At 42.9% G+C, this 15,871-nt stretch overlaps 1 protein-coding gene across 1 annotated transcript in view; it reads left to right on the plus strand.

Moving 5' to 3' along the window:
* The first annotated feature begins 10,990 nt into the window (after window positions 1-10,990).
* LRIG1 (leucine rich repeats and immunoglobulin like domains 1) overlaps window positions 10,991-15,871 on the plus strand; it is a 115,215-nt gene continuing 110,334 nt past the window's right edge. The window contains exon 1 of the mRNA XM_012802546.2: window positions 10,991-11,775. Coding sequence (XP_012658000.1) covers window positions 11,558-11,775 — 218 coding nt within the window. The 5' untranslated portion in view covers window positions 10,991-11,557. The remainder of the gene's footprint in view (window positions 11,776-15,871) is intronic.

Genomic DNA, 15,871 nt, shown 5'->3' on the forward strand with positions numbered 1-15,871 from the left:
CTCCAGCTACCATCCTATTTTTCTGTTGACCTTTATAGCACAACTTCTGAAAAGAGGATATAGCACTATCCTCAGTGTGCCCAATTTTTATCTTGAGTTCTTTCTTTAACAGTCTAATCCTATTTTTGTTCTCTCTCATCCAGGTCACAAATAAAATCTTTTGCTAAATTGAATGGTCACTTCCTAATTCTCACCCAGACCTTCCAAAGCATTTCATGCAGTGGATCATCCTTGCATTTTGCTTCCAGAGCACCATGTTCTACTGGCGAGGGAGGGGCCTGAATCAAGGGAGGGAAGCATTTAGGAGAACTTGGGACACATTTGGATTGATTGTACTGAATGCAGGGGAAGCCTTAGCCTTTTCATAAAAGACTCACCCATGTGAAATAAGATAGCTCTTCCATTCACATGATGCCTAAAGGATTGGCTAAGCTGTTTAGGAGTAAAGGTAACAAAAGGGGTTACTCAGAGTTGAGTACTATTCCCCAATATATAAGCTTGTGATGTTAGCCGGGTTACCTACAATTTCCAAGCTTCAGTGTTTTTATTTATAAGGTGTTAGTGGGAATGCCTACTGCATAGGCTTGTTGTAAAGCACAAGTGAACCAGTATTGAGAAGCCTGGAATCATAGTAGCAAACTCAAATGCCCAGCAGTAGGTGGGGAGGAAATATAAATTAAGATAGTCAACAGAGACCTAGCTCCTAAAGGTAGCACAAAGTCAAACTTTGAAAATAAACACTTTGGGCTGAATTAATTTTTCCTGAACACCAAATTAGGCCTGCTTTTACCTGGATGGGTGGCTGAAATGTGGTAGGCTAATTTGGTTAACATTAGATTTCCTTTCCTCTGGAGACCCACCTCAATCTGATAGTCATTCAGTCATCCTACTATGACTCTCTGTTATTATGCCAGCTGCATTCATTCAACACATCTGTCCTGAGCTTTCCCCCTGCCAGGTGCTGTAGACACCCTGTCCTCAGGCTCCAGCTCTACTATCAGAGAAAATCAGGTACAAAGCAGTCTGGCAAAGTGAAAATAATTGCCAACTGTGAAAGGTGCTATGCAGGGGATGAGATTTTAAAAAAGCAGAAAAAGTGTGGGAGACCAATACAATAGAGGGTATAATAGCGATGGCTTAGTGTGGGTTCCTGGCTGTGTGACCAAAGCCCTCAAGTCATCCCCCCGCACTCACTGTAGTAGGTCCTCATATAGGTTAGTTGTCTGGCATACAGAGGTTCTAGATGTGAATTTAGAAACTAGTTTCTGATTAGAGTGACCAGCCGATCCCAATTTATCCAGAATGTTCCCTGTCTTAGCACTGAAATTCCCATGACCTATGAAACCCCTTATCTCTGGGTTAACCTAGATGGTTGGTCACCCTCCTTCTACTCCCAACTAGCTGGGCAACTTGGAGGCCACCTTATCTCTTCTCTGGATATGCTAAGATGATGAGTTTAGACTAGATTGGTTGGTATCAAACTTCACTGTGCAGGAAAATTACATCTTGTTAAAGCGTGGTGTACTGAGCCCCACCCTAGGAGTTTCTGATCCAGTAGGTCTAGGGTGGCCTGCCCTACTCACTAGATGATCACAAAGATCCCCCTATCTTCTATAACAATAGTCTGTGATCTGGTGACCTGCTTATAGCCTTGACAGGAAAATGAGGTCCACACATAGAAAATCATTCATTCAACCATTCAGTCAATAATATTTACTGAATACCTGCTTTTGGTCACTGAGGATCAATAGAATCATAAGATTCTAAACTTACAATGACATACACAGTGATGGCTCTTAACAAACAAGGGCTAGAGGAAAGTGCAGATAATATATATAAGGAGGCAGTAAGCTGTGCCCATAGACCTTAAAGGTTAGCATACAGCTGATGGGATGGCCTAGTCTATGCCCAAGAGATATAACCCCCACTGCTCTCACCCCCTAACAAATATGCACCTAAACTCCATATCACAATGTCAGTTTTATGGCCGAGATTTTATTTTTATATATTCATCCCTTCCATTTTCCCCTAATGGAAAATAAACAATTTAAGCCTTGTATGATATTTTGATATTTTCAGGACGAATATAAGAGAAGTTTGATTATTTCATTCTGTCAGTTATTTTATCTTGCTGCCATAGTGTAACATAAGAGAACATGCTTTTTATAAATAAGCAGCTGCCTTGCACTTCTCTTATATGTCCAAGAGAGGAGGAAGGGAGCCTGATTTGTGGCCAGCTGAAGAGCTACCATTTTTATTGCCTAAGAAGTTTTGTTCAGCAGCGCTACCCAGTTGGCCCATTATGTTCAATCAAAGTCCTGACAAACATGTCAGGAAGGTCAACTGATAACACTAGTTTTTTTGACACTCCTAATGACAGCTTTATTTGATTAGATTTTATTTCTCCCTTCCTAGGAATATACATAACAAAGGAGGTGAAGGACCTCTGTAAAAATTATGAAATCCTAAGAAAGGAAATAGCAGAGGTTATTAACAAATGCTCATGGCTGGGAAGAATCAACATTGTGAAAATGTCTATACCTCCCAAAGCAATCTACAGATTCAACGCCATCCCTATTAAGATACCAACATCGTACTTTCAAGATTTGGAAAAAATGATTCTGTGTTTTGTATGAAACCAGAAAAAACCCCGTACAGCTAAGGCAGTTCTTAGTAATAAAAACAAAGCCAGGGGCATCACCATACCAGATTTTAGGCTGTACTACAAAGCCATAGTGGTCAAGACAGCATGGTACTAGTACAAAAATAGAGACATAGACATTTGGAATCAAACAGAAAACCAGGAAATGAAACCAACATCTTACAATCACCTAATTTTTGATCAACCAAACAAGAACATACCTTGGGGGAAAGACTCTCTATTCAATAAATGGTGCTGGGAGAATTGGATATCCCCATGTAAAAGACTGAAACTGGACCCACACCTTTCTCCACTCATAAAACTTGATTCAAGCTGGATAAAGGACTTAAATTTAAGGCATGAAACCACAAAAATCCTCAAAGAAAGCATAGGAAAAACATTGGACGATATTGGCCTGGGGAAAGACTTTATGAAGAAGACTTTATGAAGAAGACTTTATGAAGAATTGCCATGGCAATTGCAACAACAACAAAAATAAACAAATGGGACTTAATTAAAGTAAAAAGCTTCTGTACAGCTAAGGAGACAACAACCAAAGCAAATAGACAACCTACACAATGGGAAAGGATATTTGCATATTTTGAATCAGACAAAAGCTTGATAACTAGGATCTATAGAGAACTCAAATTAATCCACATGAAAAAAGCCAACAATCCCATATATCAATGCGCAAGAGACATGATTAGAGCCTTCCCTAAGAAGACAAACAAATGGCTAGCAAACATATGAAAAAATGCTCATCATCCCTAATTATTAGAGAAATGCAAACCAAAACCACCTGGGGTAGAGATACCATCTAACCCCAGTGAGAATGGCCCACATCACAAAATCTCAAAACTATAGATGTTGGCATGGATGTGGAGAGAGGGGAACACTTTTACACTGCTGGTGGGACTGCAAACTAATACAACCTTTTTGGAAGGAAGTATGGAGAACCCTCAAAGAACTCAAGCTAGACCTCCCATTTGATCCTGCAATCCCATTACTGGGCATCTACCCAGAAGGAAAAAAAATCCTTTTATCATAAGGACACTTGCACTGTTTATTGCAGCTCAATTTACAATCACCAAAATGTGGAAACAGCCTAAATGCCCACCAACCCAGGAATGGATTAACAAGCTGTGGTATATGTAATGGGAACACCATGGAATACTATTCAGTCATTTTAAAAAAAGAAGACTTTACAGCCTTTGTATTAACCTGGATGGGAGTGGAACCCATTATTCTTAGAAAAGCATCACAAGAATGGAGAAGCATGAATCCTATGTACTCAGTTTTGATATGAGGACAATTAATGACAATTAATGACAAGGTGGGGGTGGGGGAAGGAGAGAGCAGAAAGAGAGAGAAGGAGAGGGGGTAGTGGAAAGGAAGAGCCGAAAGAGAGAAGGAGAGAGGAGGTGGGGTCTTGCTATGTGACACACCTTTGGGGGCAAAACACAATTGTAAGAGGGACCTTACCTAACTAATGCAATCAGTGTAACCTGGTTTCTTGTACCCTCAATGAATTCCCAACAATAAAAAAATAAAAAATAAAAAAGAGAGATAGGCAAAAATATACAAAATAAATGAGAATACAAAAAAAAAAAAAAAATTATTCTGAGAAGAGATCCATTAGACTTCCCAGACTGTCAAAGGGATCCATGGACTAAGAAAAAGTTGAGAATTCCTGATCTAGGTAATTTTTGATGTCTGTCTATTATTTCATTGATGTTTCTGTTCAATCAACATGTAAACTATTTCAAAATTTTCACTCTTATTTTGAGATAACTCTTTAAATCCTATGATGTAACAAACCCTATATCCTTGTCTAATTACTTAGGATAAATTCCTTCAAGTGAATTTTTGGGTCAATGGTGAGACCCTTTTTTTAAGTCCCCTGATACATGTTGCCAAACATTTATTAATGGCAATAATGGTGGTGGTGGTAGTGATGATGCTGTGAACATAGCACTTATCATGTGAACATAGCACTTATTATGAGGACAATTAATGACAATTAATGACATGGTTGGGATGGGGGAAAGGGAGAGCAGAGAGAGAGGAGGGAGGGGCAGAGAAAGGAAGAGCAGAGAGAGGGAAGGAAGGAGGAGGGTGGGTCTTGGTGTGTGCCACACCTTATGGGGGCAAGACACAATTGTAACAGGGACCTTACCTAACAAATGCAATCATTTTAACCTGGTTTCTTGTACCCTCAATGAATCCCCAACAATAATTAAAAAAAAAAAAAGAGAATAATAGGAGAGGATGAGGAATTGTGGTGGGTTGGCTGTGGAGTCCTGCTCAAAACAGCTAACTAGTGTTGACGTGGGTGAGTTGATTGACTTTGGAGTCTTGGTAACTTCACCTATAAAGTGTTGATCTCTATGGTATATATCTCATAGTATTTTTATGCAACTTCTGTGAAATTAAGCCATAATGTGAAATAATACCTACTGCATAGTAACTACCCAGTAATTATTAACCATTGTTATTTAAGTGTTGCAATGAATGTATGGTGGGGGAAAAATGTCAATATGTCAATCTTTTACAATTTTAGCTTATTGGGCTGCACCTGTGGCTCAGTGAGTAGGGTGCCCACCCCATATACCAAGGGTGGCCGGTTCAAACCTGGCCCTGGCCAAACTGCAAGAAAAACATAGCTGGGTGTTGTGGCAGGTGCCTGTAGTCCCAGCTACTCGCAAAGCTGAGGCAAGAGAATTGCCTAAGCTCAAGAGTTGGAGGTTGTGGGTGGCGCCGGTGGCTCAAGGAGTAGGGCGCCAGCCCCATATGCCAGAGGTGGCGGGTTCAAACCCAGCCCCAGCCAAAAAAAAAGAGTTGGAGGTTGCTGTGAGCTGTGACACGATATCACTCTACCAAGGATGATAAAGAGAGACTCTGTCTCTACAGAAAAAAAAATAAATAAAAAATAAATTAGCTTGTTAATCATAGGAAATCCTGGAAACGTATTAGTAAATGTGGAAAAGGAAAGAAATTCTGTCCATTCTCATGCTATCCTTGAGAAAGAAGCATTATGATACATCTCATAAGACATATGCTGGGTATAAAGTATGTGACAGTGTTGTGGTAAAACTTTAAGATCCTCTTTATTCTTGAATTCATGTTACTTTGGGTCAAGCATTGAACTTTAGCTTTCTTGTCTATAAAGTGGGGACGACTAACAACTATCATATTCAAAGGTCATGAGGCTCAAAAGTCAGACTGACACTTTGGTGTACCTAGGGTGTCCAACCTATGGCCTGCAGGCCAGGGTGTATGCTGATTTTGTAAAGATGTTATTTGCTTATCTGTGGTGTTGAATATTACAAAAAATATGAATGGATCTTTTTTTGCAAATCAGCTTTCCTTAGCGTTTGTGTATTTAATGTGGCTCAAGACAACTCTTTTTCTTCCAATTTGTGGCAGAGCTGCCTGGGAATTTTGGCCCTGCCACTTATTAGCTTGTGTGTCCTTGAGCATTTTCTTAATTCTCAATGAACAAAATATATAAAGCATTCAGCCAAGTGACAGAGATATGCATGCTCACTAATGGTAGCTGTTGTTATGGTGTGACATTTCTTTGAAAAATATAAGGTATATGACTTCTTGTAGATTATTACTGTAAGTTTTGATAAATGTGCTGTTCTTTATATCCATCAAAGTGTTGCTTCTAAATTGTTAGCAGGAAGGCATAAACTTTGATTCTTTCCCCTTTCATGTGCTTCTCCAAGTGACATTTGAAAAGGTAGCAGATTGGTGGTGAGCAGCAGAGTCTTCAGTGATGAAGTTATGAGCCTATCTCTTACCATCATGAGCAGAGGTAAGGGGCTGCCTCTTACACCAACCATCACTCCAGAATAATCTCAGAATTTTGAAATGCTCAGAGCTTTCATAATTTTTTTTTTATCCTGTTAGTGAACCAGTTGAAGTAGCAAATTTATAAGGCAAAGACAAATGTGTTTGTGTTAGAAAGTGGATTCTAGGCTGGATGCAGTAGCTCATACCTGTAATCTGAGTACTTTGGGAGGCTAAGGCTGGAGACTGATGGATTGCTTGAAATCAGAGTTTAAGATCAGCCTGAGCAAGAGGGAGATCCATTTTTACTAAAAATAGAAAAACTAGCTAGGTGTAGTGGCTTGTAGCTGTGGTACCAGCTATATGGGAGGCTGAGGCAAGAGGATTGCTTAAGCCGTAGAGTTTGAGGTTACTGTGATGATACCATGGTACATTACCCAGGGCAACACAATGAGATTGTCTCCAAAAAAAAAAAGAAAAAGTGGAATCTAAAGTTTTTGGCTCCTGGTTGAAGCTGCTCTGGAGAAGCAGGCAGCAACCTGTGAAGGCTCATAGCTAAGCTGCAGTGGTCAGCTACTCTTGCTGTGGAAATGCAACAGCTGTAGCTCAGCACTGTTTGGGCATTAACCAATATTCCAATAGCCAGCAATTGCACAATACAACACACCTCTCCCCACCTCCACCAAAGGAAAATGTGAGAATGGAGGAGAGGGAGATCACACAATTGTCTCTTCTTAGATTCTACCACCAGACTCATTAGCCTCTTCTCTTACCTTCTCTACAATCTATCTCCTTGACAAGATTATTGCCAGGAAGGAGTTAATGAGTACACAGTTTTATTTCCCTTGGAAGAAAGACACAAAACAGGCTTGAAGTAGGGCTTTCATCACTCTGCAAGTTTTGGGGGGGTTTTATAGGTAATTATTAACCCTTTGTCACATTTCTGGAAAAGAAACCTTCATGCTGAAAGAACCTACTAAAATTTTTCGATCTATATTATACATAGGCTCTTAATTTTTCAGAATTAAAATTCAGTAACAGCTTAAAAATAGAAGTTAAGTGTATGTAACCCTAAACAGTTTGAAACATCACTGTGTCCTTTAAGAAAGTGGATTCTTCCTTAACACTTTTAGCACTCAGGCCAGAAGGTACTATTATCCTTGTTTCCCATCTGAGAAAACGGAATCTTAAAGGGAATGACTGGCTAAAGTTTTCATGGGTAATAAGGCCTGGCTAGACCTCAGATCTTCTGAATGCTGCCTATGTGCTCTCTTAAGACCAGAACATAATGTAAAATCTTGCCTAACATTAAGAAAGCACCTCTGAATCTCAGCATTCTTTACAACCACCAATTATCAACACCTAGAACTGTATGTAGCCACAATTCAGTCTCCGGGAAGCTGTATTGTTTTTTTTTTTTAAATCCCTATGGTCAACCTGCTTTTTTGTTATTTTGTCATTTGCTTGTCTACCCAATTCTTGGTGATTTCAGGCTTTTTATATTTTGGATTTCTCAATTTCTCTCTCTAGTGGTAGTTTAGGATGATTAACTGCTAAGACTTCTGTAACTGTCATTGGGGATTTGATTCCATGATGGCCCTGGGAGTTTGGTCTCTGGCAGATTACAACGAACTGGAAAAATCAAAATTTCCTAGATGACCTACTCAAGAAATAAGTTACTATTTACAATTATGCAAATGACAGTGTTATGAAAATAAGGACCCAAAGTACCCAAATCAACTGTTGCTCTCTGCTGAATGTATCAAGACTTGCTTTTTTTTTTGTTTTGTTTTAAATCAGTGGGGACAAGGATTGCCTTAGACACTTTCCATTGTTGTTGTTAAGGTCTCCCTAATTTTATGTTTCAGCCACAGATACATTCTCTCCTGAGCTGGATATCACTGCTTTCCAAGCCCACACTCATTGCAATCGCAGGCAGGTTACTAGTATGTGGGCAAACTTCCACACGTGGTATGAAAGCAGACATGACTTCATGCTCCTCTGTAGACGAGAGGAACTGCCAAGGCTCAGGTGCCCTGTCCCCTCAGTGTTCCTCAGCTTTGAAACCCTTTTCTCTGGCTGTGTGGTAACCAGACCACAGGAGATGTTTTAGATTTGTGGGTACACCCCTACTTTGCATATTCTCAAATCCTATCATCCAGAACTCTGTGATCCCAAAAGAACATCTCACAGGTAAACCCATAAACATCTGAAAAATATTTTACAACACTAATAATGGAATTTTATAATACTAATAATAGGATAGACCTCAAAGATAAGAGTTTCCATCGGCTCAATTTATTTTATTTGATTATTTTGAGACAGACTCTCCCTTTGTCACCCTGGGTAGAGTGCCATGGCATCATAACTCACAGCAACCTCAAAGTCTTGGGCTCAAATGATCCTCTTGCCCTAGCTTCCCAAGTAGCTGGGACTACAGGCACATGCCACAACACCTGGCTAATTTTTCCTTTTTTTTTTTTTTTAAATAGAGAAGGGGTCTCGCTCTTGTTCAGGCTAGTCTCAAACTCCTGAGCTCAAGCAATCCTCCCAGCCCAGCTTCCCAGAGTGTTAGGATAACAGTTGTGAGCCACCATGCCTGGCCAGCTCAATTTACTTTTGGGGCATATGCTACTTTATTGGGGGCGGGGGAGGCTGGATGATTGGACAATTTTGTTTAAAAAAATGGACATGGGTATTCTCCCCATTAAATTACTCTTTTATGCTTTTTGGTCTTGAAAAACTTAAACTTGACATAGAGGATAAATAAATTTGAGTTCCTTTAAATTCTATTCCTCTTACTTGTCTTTCTCAAAAGGCATAGAAACAAAGAAACCTATTTCTTCTTATTCCAGATGGAAGGTGTATGTTTATATGGATTACAAATGAAATGGAAAAGCTGGTTAAGGTCTTGAGTACAATGGGTCAAGTGCAGAATTTTTCCCAATAACATTTCTTGGTATCCAATTTTAATTGATTTATACACGTTTGAGCACTGCTTTCAGCATCACTGCTGAGATCATGCAAAGAGAGAGAGAGAGAGAGAAAGATAAGGAAAAATGAGGCACCAGAGCATAATGAATCAGAAGGAAAAAGAGGAAAAAGGGAAGAAAAGGAGAAGAAAGGCAAAGAACAACCAGCTGACTACCAAGCCCAGACCAAATTTTGGGTTAAGAGGTGATCTTACAGTGGAGTTTAACACATTTATTGTGTCTCAAAGCAAACCCTGTAGAATTTACCAATAGTCGAATAAAACCTTAGATTTTTTATTTTTTTGCTTTTCTTTCTGAGGAACATCGCCTGCCCTTCATTTCCATAAAACACAACTCCGATTTAATGTGCTGGAGCAAATGTTTTTCAACAGATTTGACCTGCTTAATTTTCCTGACAATGTGTACAGTTTTGTTAGAAAGTTACATACTTTTGGGAAGGGATATGAGACACCGGCAAACCAAAACGCCCAGAGGGGCAGCTATATATTACAGTGCTAATCTTTTTCTTTTTTTCATAAAGAGTAAGGGAGCCTTACTGTTTCCGCACACTGTCACAACACATGGCTGCTATATTCTGATCTGTTAGAGCCAAAGTTAGCAGTAACTTGTTTCTTCTTCTATTCTTTTAGGAGCACTCTAGCTAGGGCTTCTTGAAACCGACATTAAAAGGCTCTGATTTTAAAACAAAACAAAGGAACCACAATAATAACAAGGAAACCCCTTTATGGAAAGCTGGAGCATTTCCAGAAATACCTTTCAACTAACTAAAGGCAGGAGAGGAAGGTGCACCTCTGAGACCTGGTTTCTGCATTTTCACATTCATTTTGATAGTTAAGGACATAGTGATGGATTTAAGACGTTAAGAACTAGTAAGGAGCAAAAATGAGCTCCAGACTGCTCAAGAAGAGAGGGAACCTCACCTAATGAAATAACTAAGAATGCCCCAATCAGGAGGAAAAGTGTGAAGTTTTAAACTGTGTCTTTGCTCCTGGAAGACACATGGAAAATGGGTCCGGATTTACTTTAAATCTGGGGTCCTGCTTGCCGCCTGGGGAGGAGGGAAGAAACTTTAGGGCCAGATCGTGCCAAAGCGGGGCGTTACCCTCTTAACCAACTTTCTCCCCTTTTCTAGACAGCGAAGGCATATCGTTACATCTTCCGTTCCAGCCAGATTCTTCATTCTCCAGCAACAACCTGTAAGTCTCCTTTAAGAGGCGGGGGCCGTCTCTCTCTTTCTCCTCCCAGTCCCCCGCCCTTCACACCTCGGGTGGGAAAAGAGCGTGGGGGCGGGGTGGCCCACTAAGGCGGGAGGGGCGGGATCCTGGTGAGCACACCAATGGTCCCCAAGGCTGGACGCCGGTAGCCAATGAACAGCAGGCTGGAGGCGTGGCGGGGCGCTGTTGCAAAGCGCCCAACGTGGGCAGGCAGGCTGCCCTGGGGCGCGGAGCCGAGGGGGTGTGTGCGGGCGCGCGGCCGGGGGCGGGGCCTGGGGGACTGGCCGGGCTTGGGCCGCCGGGAGGTTTGTGGCTAGCGCCTGATTGTTCGGCTCCGAGGTCGGCTGGTCTCTGGCTGCGTGGAGATACCCGGCGGCACCCGAGACTGGGCGTCCGCGCGCTTTGCCCGCGGCGCTGGGACAGCGAGGCGCACGGGGCCCCACGAGCGCTCTGGCCGTGCCGTCCATCCCGGGGTGTGCAGTGTTGCCCCCGGAGCCGAGAAGAGGATGCCCGCCGGCGCGGGGCTCGGGCTGCGAGGCTGAACGCCTTCATTCGGCAGCGGCAGCGGAACTTGGCGTGCGCGGGAGCAACGGAGTCTGCCCAGAGCGTGGCGAGAGGACGAAGAGCTCCGGCTGAGCGTCCCCGGCCCCAATCGGTGGGATTCGCAGCGACCGCGGGCTAGTTGGCTCGGATGGACACGGGGTTCGCGGCCCGGGCCGGGTGCTGTGGAGCGGCCGGGGCACCCGGGGCCCGTTGAGCGCCGGAGCCGCGGCCGCAGAGAGAACTCGTGCCGGCGGCCATGCCCCGGCGCGGAGCCTAGTGCCGAGCGGAGCCCCCGCGGGCCAGCCCGCGCCTGTAGCCGTACGGGACCCCCAAGTTCCCGCGCCCGGAGTTCGCAGCACGCTCCCGACAAGATGGCGCGGCGGGTCCCGGGAGCGCTCCGGGCCCCGCGCTGCTCATCTCGCCTTCTCCTGTGGCTGCTGCTGCTGCTTTGGCTGGAGCCAGCGACGGCTGTGGCCGGCCCACGGGCGCCTTGCGCGGCCGCCTGCACTTGTGCTGGGGACTCCCTGGACTGTGGCGGGCGCGGGCTGGTGGCGCTGCCTGGGGACCTGCCCTCCTGGACGCGGAGTCTGTGAGTACCTCTCTTTCCGCTCTCCCTGCGCTGTCATTTGGGGGACGGGGCGGCGGAGGTTAGTACCTGGTGGGAGGTTGCAGAATGGATTGTGTGTGTGGAGTTGTCTGGGCCGGAAGACGGCTGTCGTGGGGTGGCAGAGGTGGTATCGTGCGTGGGGGCTCAGGCGGGAGAGGGCGTAGGTGAGATTCTGCCGGGGAGAAGTGTGTAAGCCTCGGTCTGGAGGTGAGCGAGAGCGTGGGTCGTGAGGGTTTGGAGATCCCGAGGGCGATCTGGGGGATTAGTGAGTGGGAGTCTGGAGGTGTGAAGTATGTGTGGAAGCGTCCGGGGCAGAGTGTAGGAAGTCTCTATGGGGGTCTGTGGGTATGTTTCCTTTTTCCTCTCCTGTAATCCAACTCTTTGGTGTCTGAATCCCTTGGTCTTCCAGTGGGTAATGAATGAAGGTGACTCTTGGCTTCAGTCTTCCATTTACATTATTTATTAGTGAGTATGTATGTGTGTGTAGTCGCCTCTTGATCCCCAAGGACCTTAGTGGCCTGACTTGGCTCTAGCTAGGGCTGAAAGCAGCCTTCCCCCGGGACCCCCAAGTTAGAGAGCTTTGACAGTTCTTGGAGATCTGTGAGTACCGGGAGTGTGTCCTTTTCCACCTGGTTGACATTTTAGGGAACTGTATTCCAGACCCTTCCTGTCGATTCCCTAGGGCCCCATTGAGCTTGATGATCCAGTGGGGTGGGGCCCACCGTTAAGAGTTTCTTCTCCGTAAATGGTGCACATTAGTTTTGGAGTAGCCCTGCTTCAAGAGAGGGTGCCAGAGGTTTGGCTGATGTAAGCAGAGTTTGTTTCACGGAGAGAGACTCTTTTCAGTGCTGTCAGGATTTTGGCCTATTAGAACTTAACGGGACACTTCTTACAGGAGATTTGGCAGGAAAAAAAGGTATTAGACGTCTGTAAACATGGTAGAATAGAATAGCTTTCTTCTGCTTCTAAAAATTCTCCTCCATGAGTCGTCAAAACCTGTGGAGTTATCAGTAATTAGCATCTCTGTAGAACTATTAGTACCATCTAGAAAAGGGCTAGCCTGAATAGTGCACTTTTCAGGTGAATAATTGGACATCTTTCCTAGAACATAGAACATAGAAGAAGCATAGCAGTAACCTCAGGCATGACATTGGCAGTTTAAAAAAGAGAAACTGGTAGCACAAGTTTTAACCAACACCTGCTTGATCAGAAAAAAAATGCGGTCTGATTATCTGGCTGCCAAGAGGGGAAGAAGAGAAGTTAGTTTCTTCGTAATTGGAAGATCTTATACCTCTCAAAATGGGGCATGAATCTTTTACGTGGCCCAAGAGACACACTGCTCCATGAGCAAGTACTACAGAGTTGGAAAGCTGGCCAGGACCTTTTGATCACTGTTGGGTTTTCTCTTCAATGTCTGCTGCTTCTGTGGCATTCGCTGACTTAGTGGAAATCAGGGGTTATAGGGTGGCACAGGGGTTATAGGGTGCCTTTTAATACAGGCAGCAGCTGTGGTGAGTACTGGGCGATAGAGCCCAGTGTTGCTATTAGGTAGTGTTTTATTTAACTGAGGTAGTCTGGGGTTTTGTGATTTTTTTTCTCTCTACATATTTAAGGTAGTTTTTTTTTTTTTTAATCATGTGGGCAGAATCAGATTAACTTTTTAAGTGTTCACCTGTTGGAAGAGTGACACCCAATGCCTTGTGTCAGTGGCTTTGTGGGGGAAGCACTTAGTTTTGAAGCAGTAACTTCCGAGAGAGGACAAGGTGTCCTCTTATTTGCGTTTGCCTGTGGTCACAAGATTCACTTTGCCTTGCCCTTTAATTTTTGGAGCAAAACATACTGGTCATTTTTTTTTTTAGACTTTCAGTTGCCTAGGAGTGACCTTTCATGTGGTGCAAATACCTTAAAACTTGTAATTTCTCTTTTAGTCACACATTTGATGTTTACAAAGTACCAAACTGGGTATTTTGAAACTCAGCAGACTTAATGATACCGATTATGTTAACTGATTAGATTTTAAAATGTGAGCAGTGTGATTTCTGGTTAGTATATGGCAACACAGTATACAGTACAAAGTAGCTACCAGCTACTGTTTGAAAAGCATTTGTGAAGCTATTTCTGATTAAGGAAAAATCAAGCAAATGTGGTTCTCCCCCCCAGACTTAAGATTTCTCCATTTAAACCATTAGTCCTGTTCTGAAATTTCCATAAGGATGTTTATACTGCTTACATTCTTACCTAAGATTCAGCAAGACGTTAGGGGAGAAATTCTCTCTATATAACACAATAAAATATCTTGCAGTTTCACCAATTACAGAGAAATTCTCTCTATATAATACAATAAAATATCTTGCAGTTATACTCTCTAAATCCATTGTGTCTAGAAAATGCTTTCAGCTAGTTTATAATCCCATGAACTAGATTCATTGCAACTAGTTCAAATAGTTTCAGGCTGTGGGTTTGAGATAGCAGAGGACTTGTGGCTTTATGGGACTTTTTTTTTTTTTCTTTTGAGACAGAGTCTTGCTTTGTCACCCTGGGTAGAGTGCAGTGGCATCATTACAGCTTACAGCAACCTCAAGCTCCTGGCTTCAAACATTCTCCTGCCTCAGCCTCTCCAGTAGCTGGGACTATAGCTCTCAAATGCCTCTCAACTTCAAGAAATCCTCCCACCTCCCACCTCCCACCTTCCCCTGAGAAGTACTGGGATTACAGGTGTGAGACACCATGCCTGGCTTTTTTTTTTTGGGCCCATTAAACAAACGGTGCATCTAATTTGGTAGTTGCTACTGAGCCTAGCACGAGGAAAGTAAAACGTTTAAGGAGTGAATTAAATGCATTGTAAATAGAAGAAACAGAATGGAGCTGATGGAGAAACAGTTTCATTCCTGGGGCTTGAGGATAACTTATTCAGCACAATAACTTATATTTGTAGTAGTCAAGCCATAACTTAGTCTCCCATCCCATTACGTAGGTGAGATTGGCACAGTCCAAGCAGCACATTCATAAATAGCACCAAGCCACTGCCAAGCCTTATTCCAACTTCCCAGAACCTTAGACAAAGTTGAACTCAGATGTTTGCTTTCTTTGAAATTATTTTTGAGAACATGGCTTCAGAAGTTAAGAAGTATTAAATATAAATTGCCTTAGATTCTTACCTGTGGTGTACTTTTGAGCAGTGTTTGGTCACTGAATACTGCAGTTTAGACTGTCTGATAGCTGAATGATAGCTGATGAGATTAGAGAGGGAGGAAGAACAAGCCTTGACTTTTTTTGTTCTCAGTGTGGAGGGAAGATGACAGGCTTCTGAAAAGCCAGAACATTCAGAGGACACCAAACATGGTTATCCCAACTCACATTCAGATGAGTTTATTGATTTGATTCTCTTTGTAGTATATGTTTGCAACATCAAATCTAGTAGATTAAATCTAACCTTGCAGGTTTGGGCACAGAAGTGGTGCTTCTGATTACATTAGAAAATAAACACAAACTCTGGTTGCCATTGTAGTTGTGAAGCAAAGAGGGCCTTTGTCTTTCAGATTTTACAGCTGTGCTTGAAGGCCCAGGTGTGCAGGGTGTTGTGAATTAAGGACTTGGAAAATACTTCCCATCCTGTTTATGCAAATTAGATTTAAAGTGCAGATGACTAGATTGTTCCAGAACTTAAACTGAGATTCTTTTTTTTTTTTAAAAGAATTGTTAGATTGTTGTATGGATGGTCCTGAAATATTCCTTTCTGCCCATTTTCCTCTTGTCACCCTGTCACTTAAGAATTCAGCAGACCTTGAACATCTTCTCATCTGTGGGACCAGCAAGGGACTGTTTGGAATAGGGAGCAGTTTAAACATACAGTAATGGCCAAGAAAAAAAATCTGGAAAGTACAAGTGCTCTCAGTCTTAGGGAGCTTTAGCTTGAGCTCAGAGTCCTTTTCTTTGCAACAAATGTCAGAAGGCTGGCCTCACTTCCTTCTCAATGGAAGCTTGGGCTAGTTAACATCTTATTTGGGTTAGGGGAGATTTCTGGCAAATAGTACTGGTTGCCTCGAGAGAAAGGTACACTGTCTAAGTCTTGCTGATA

Source organism: Otolemur garnettii, unplaced genomic scaffold (assembly GCF_000181295.1).
Source record: "Otolemur garnettii isolate 467f Iridium unplaced genomic scaffold, OtoGar3 scaffold00015, whole genome shotgun sequence".
Lineage (NCBI taxonomy): Eukaryota > Metazoa > Chordata > Mammalia > Primates > Galagidae > Otolemur > Otolemur garnettii.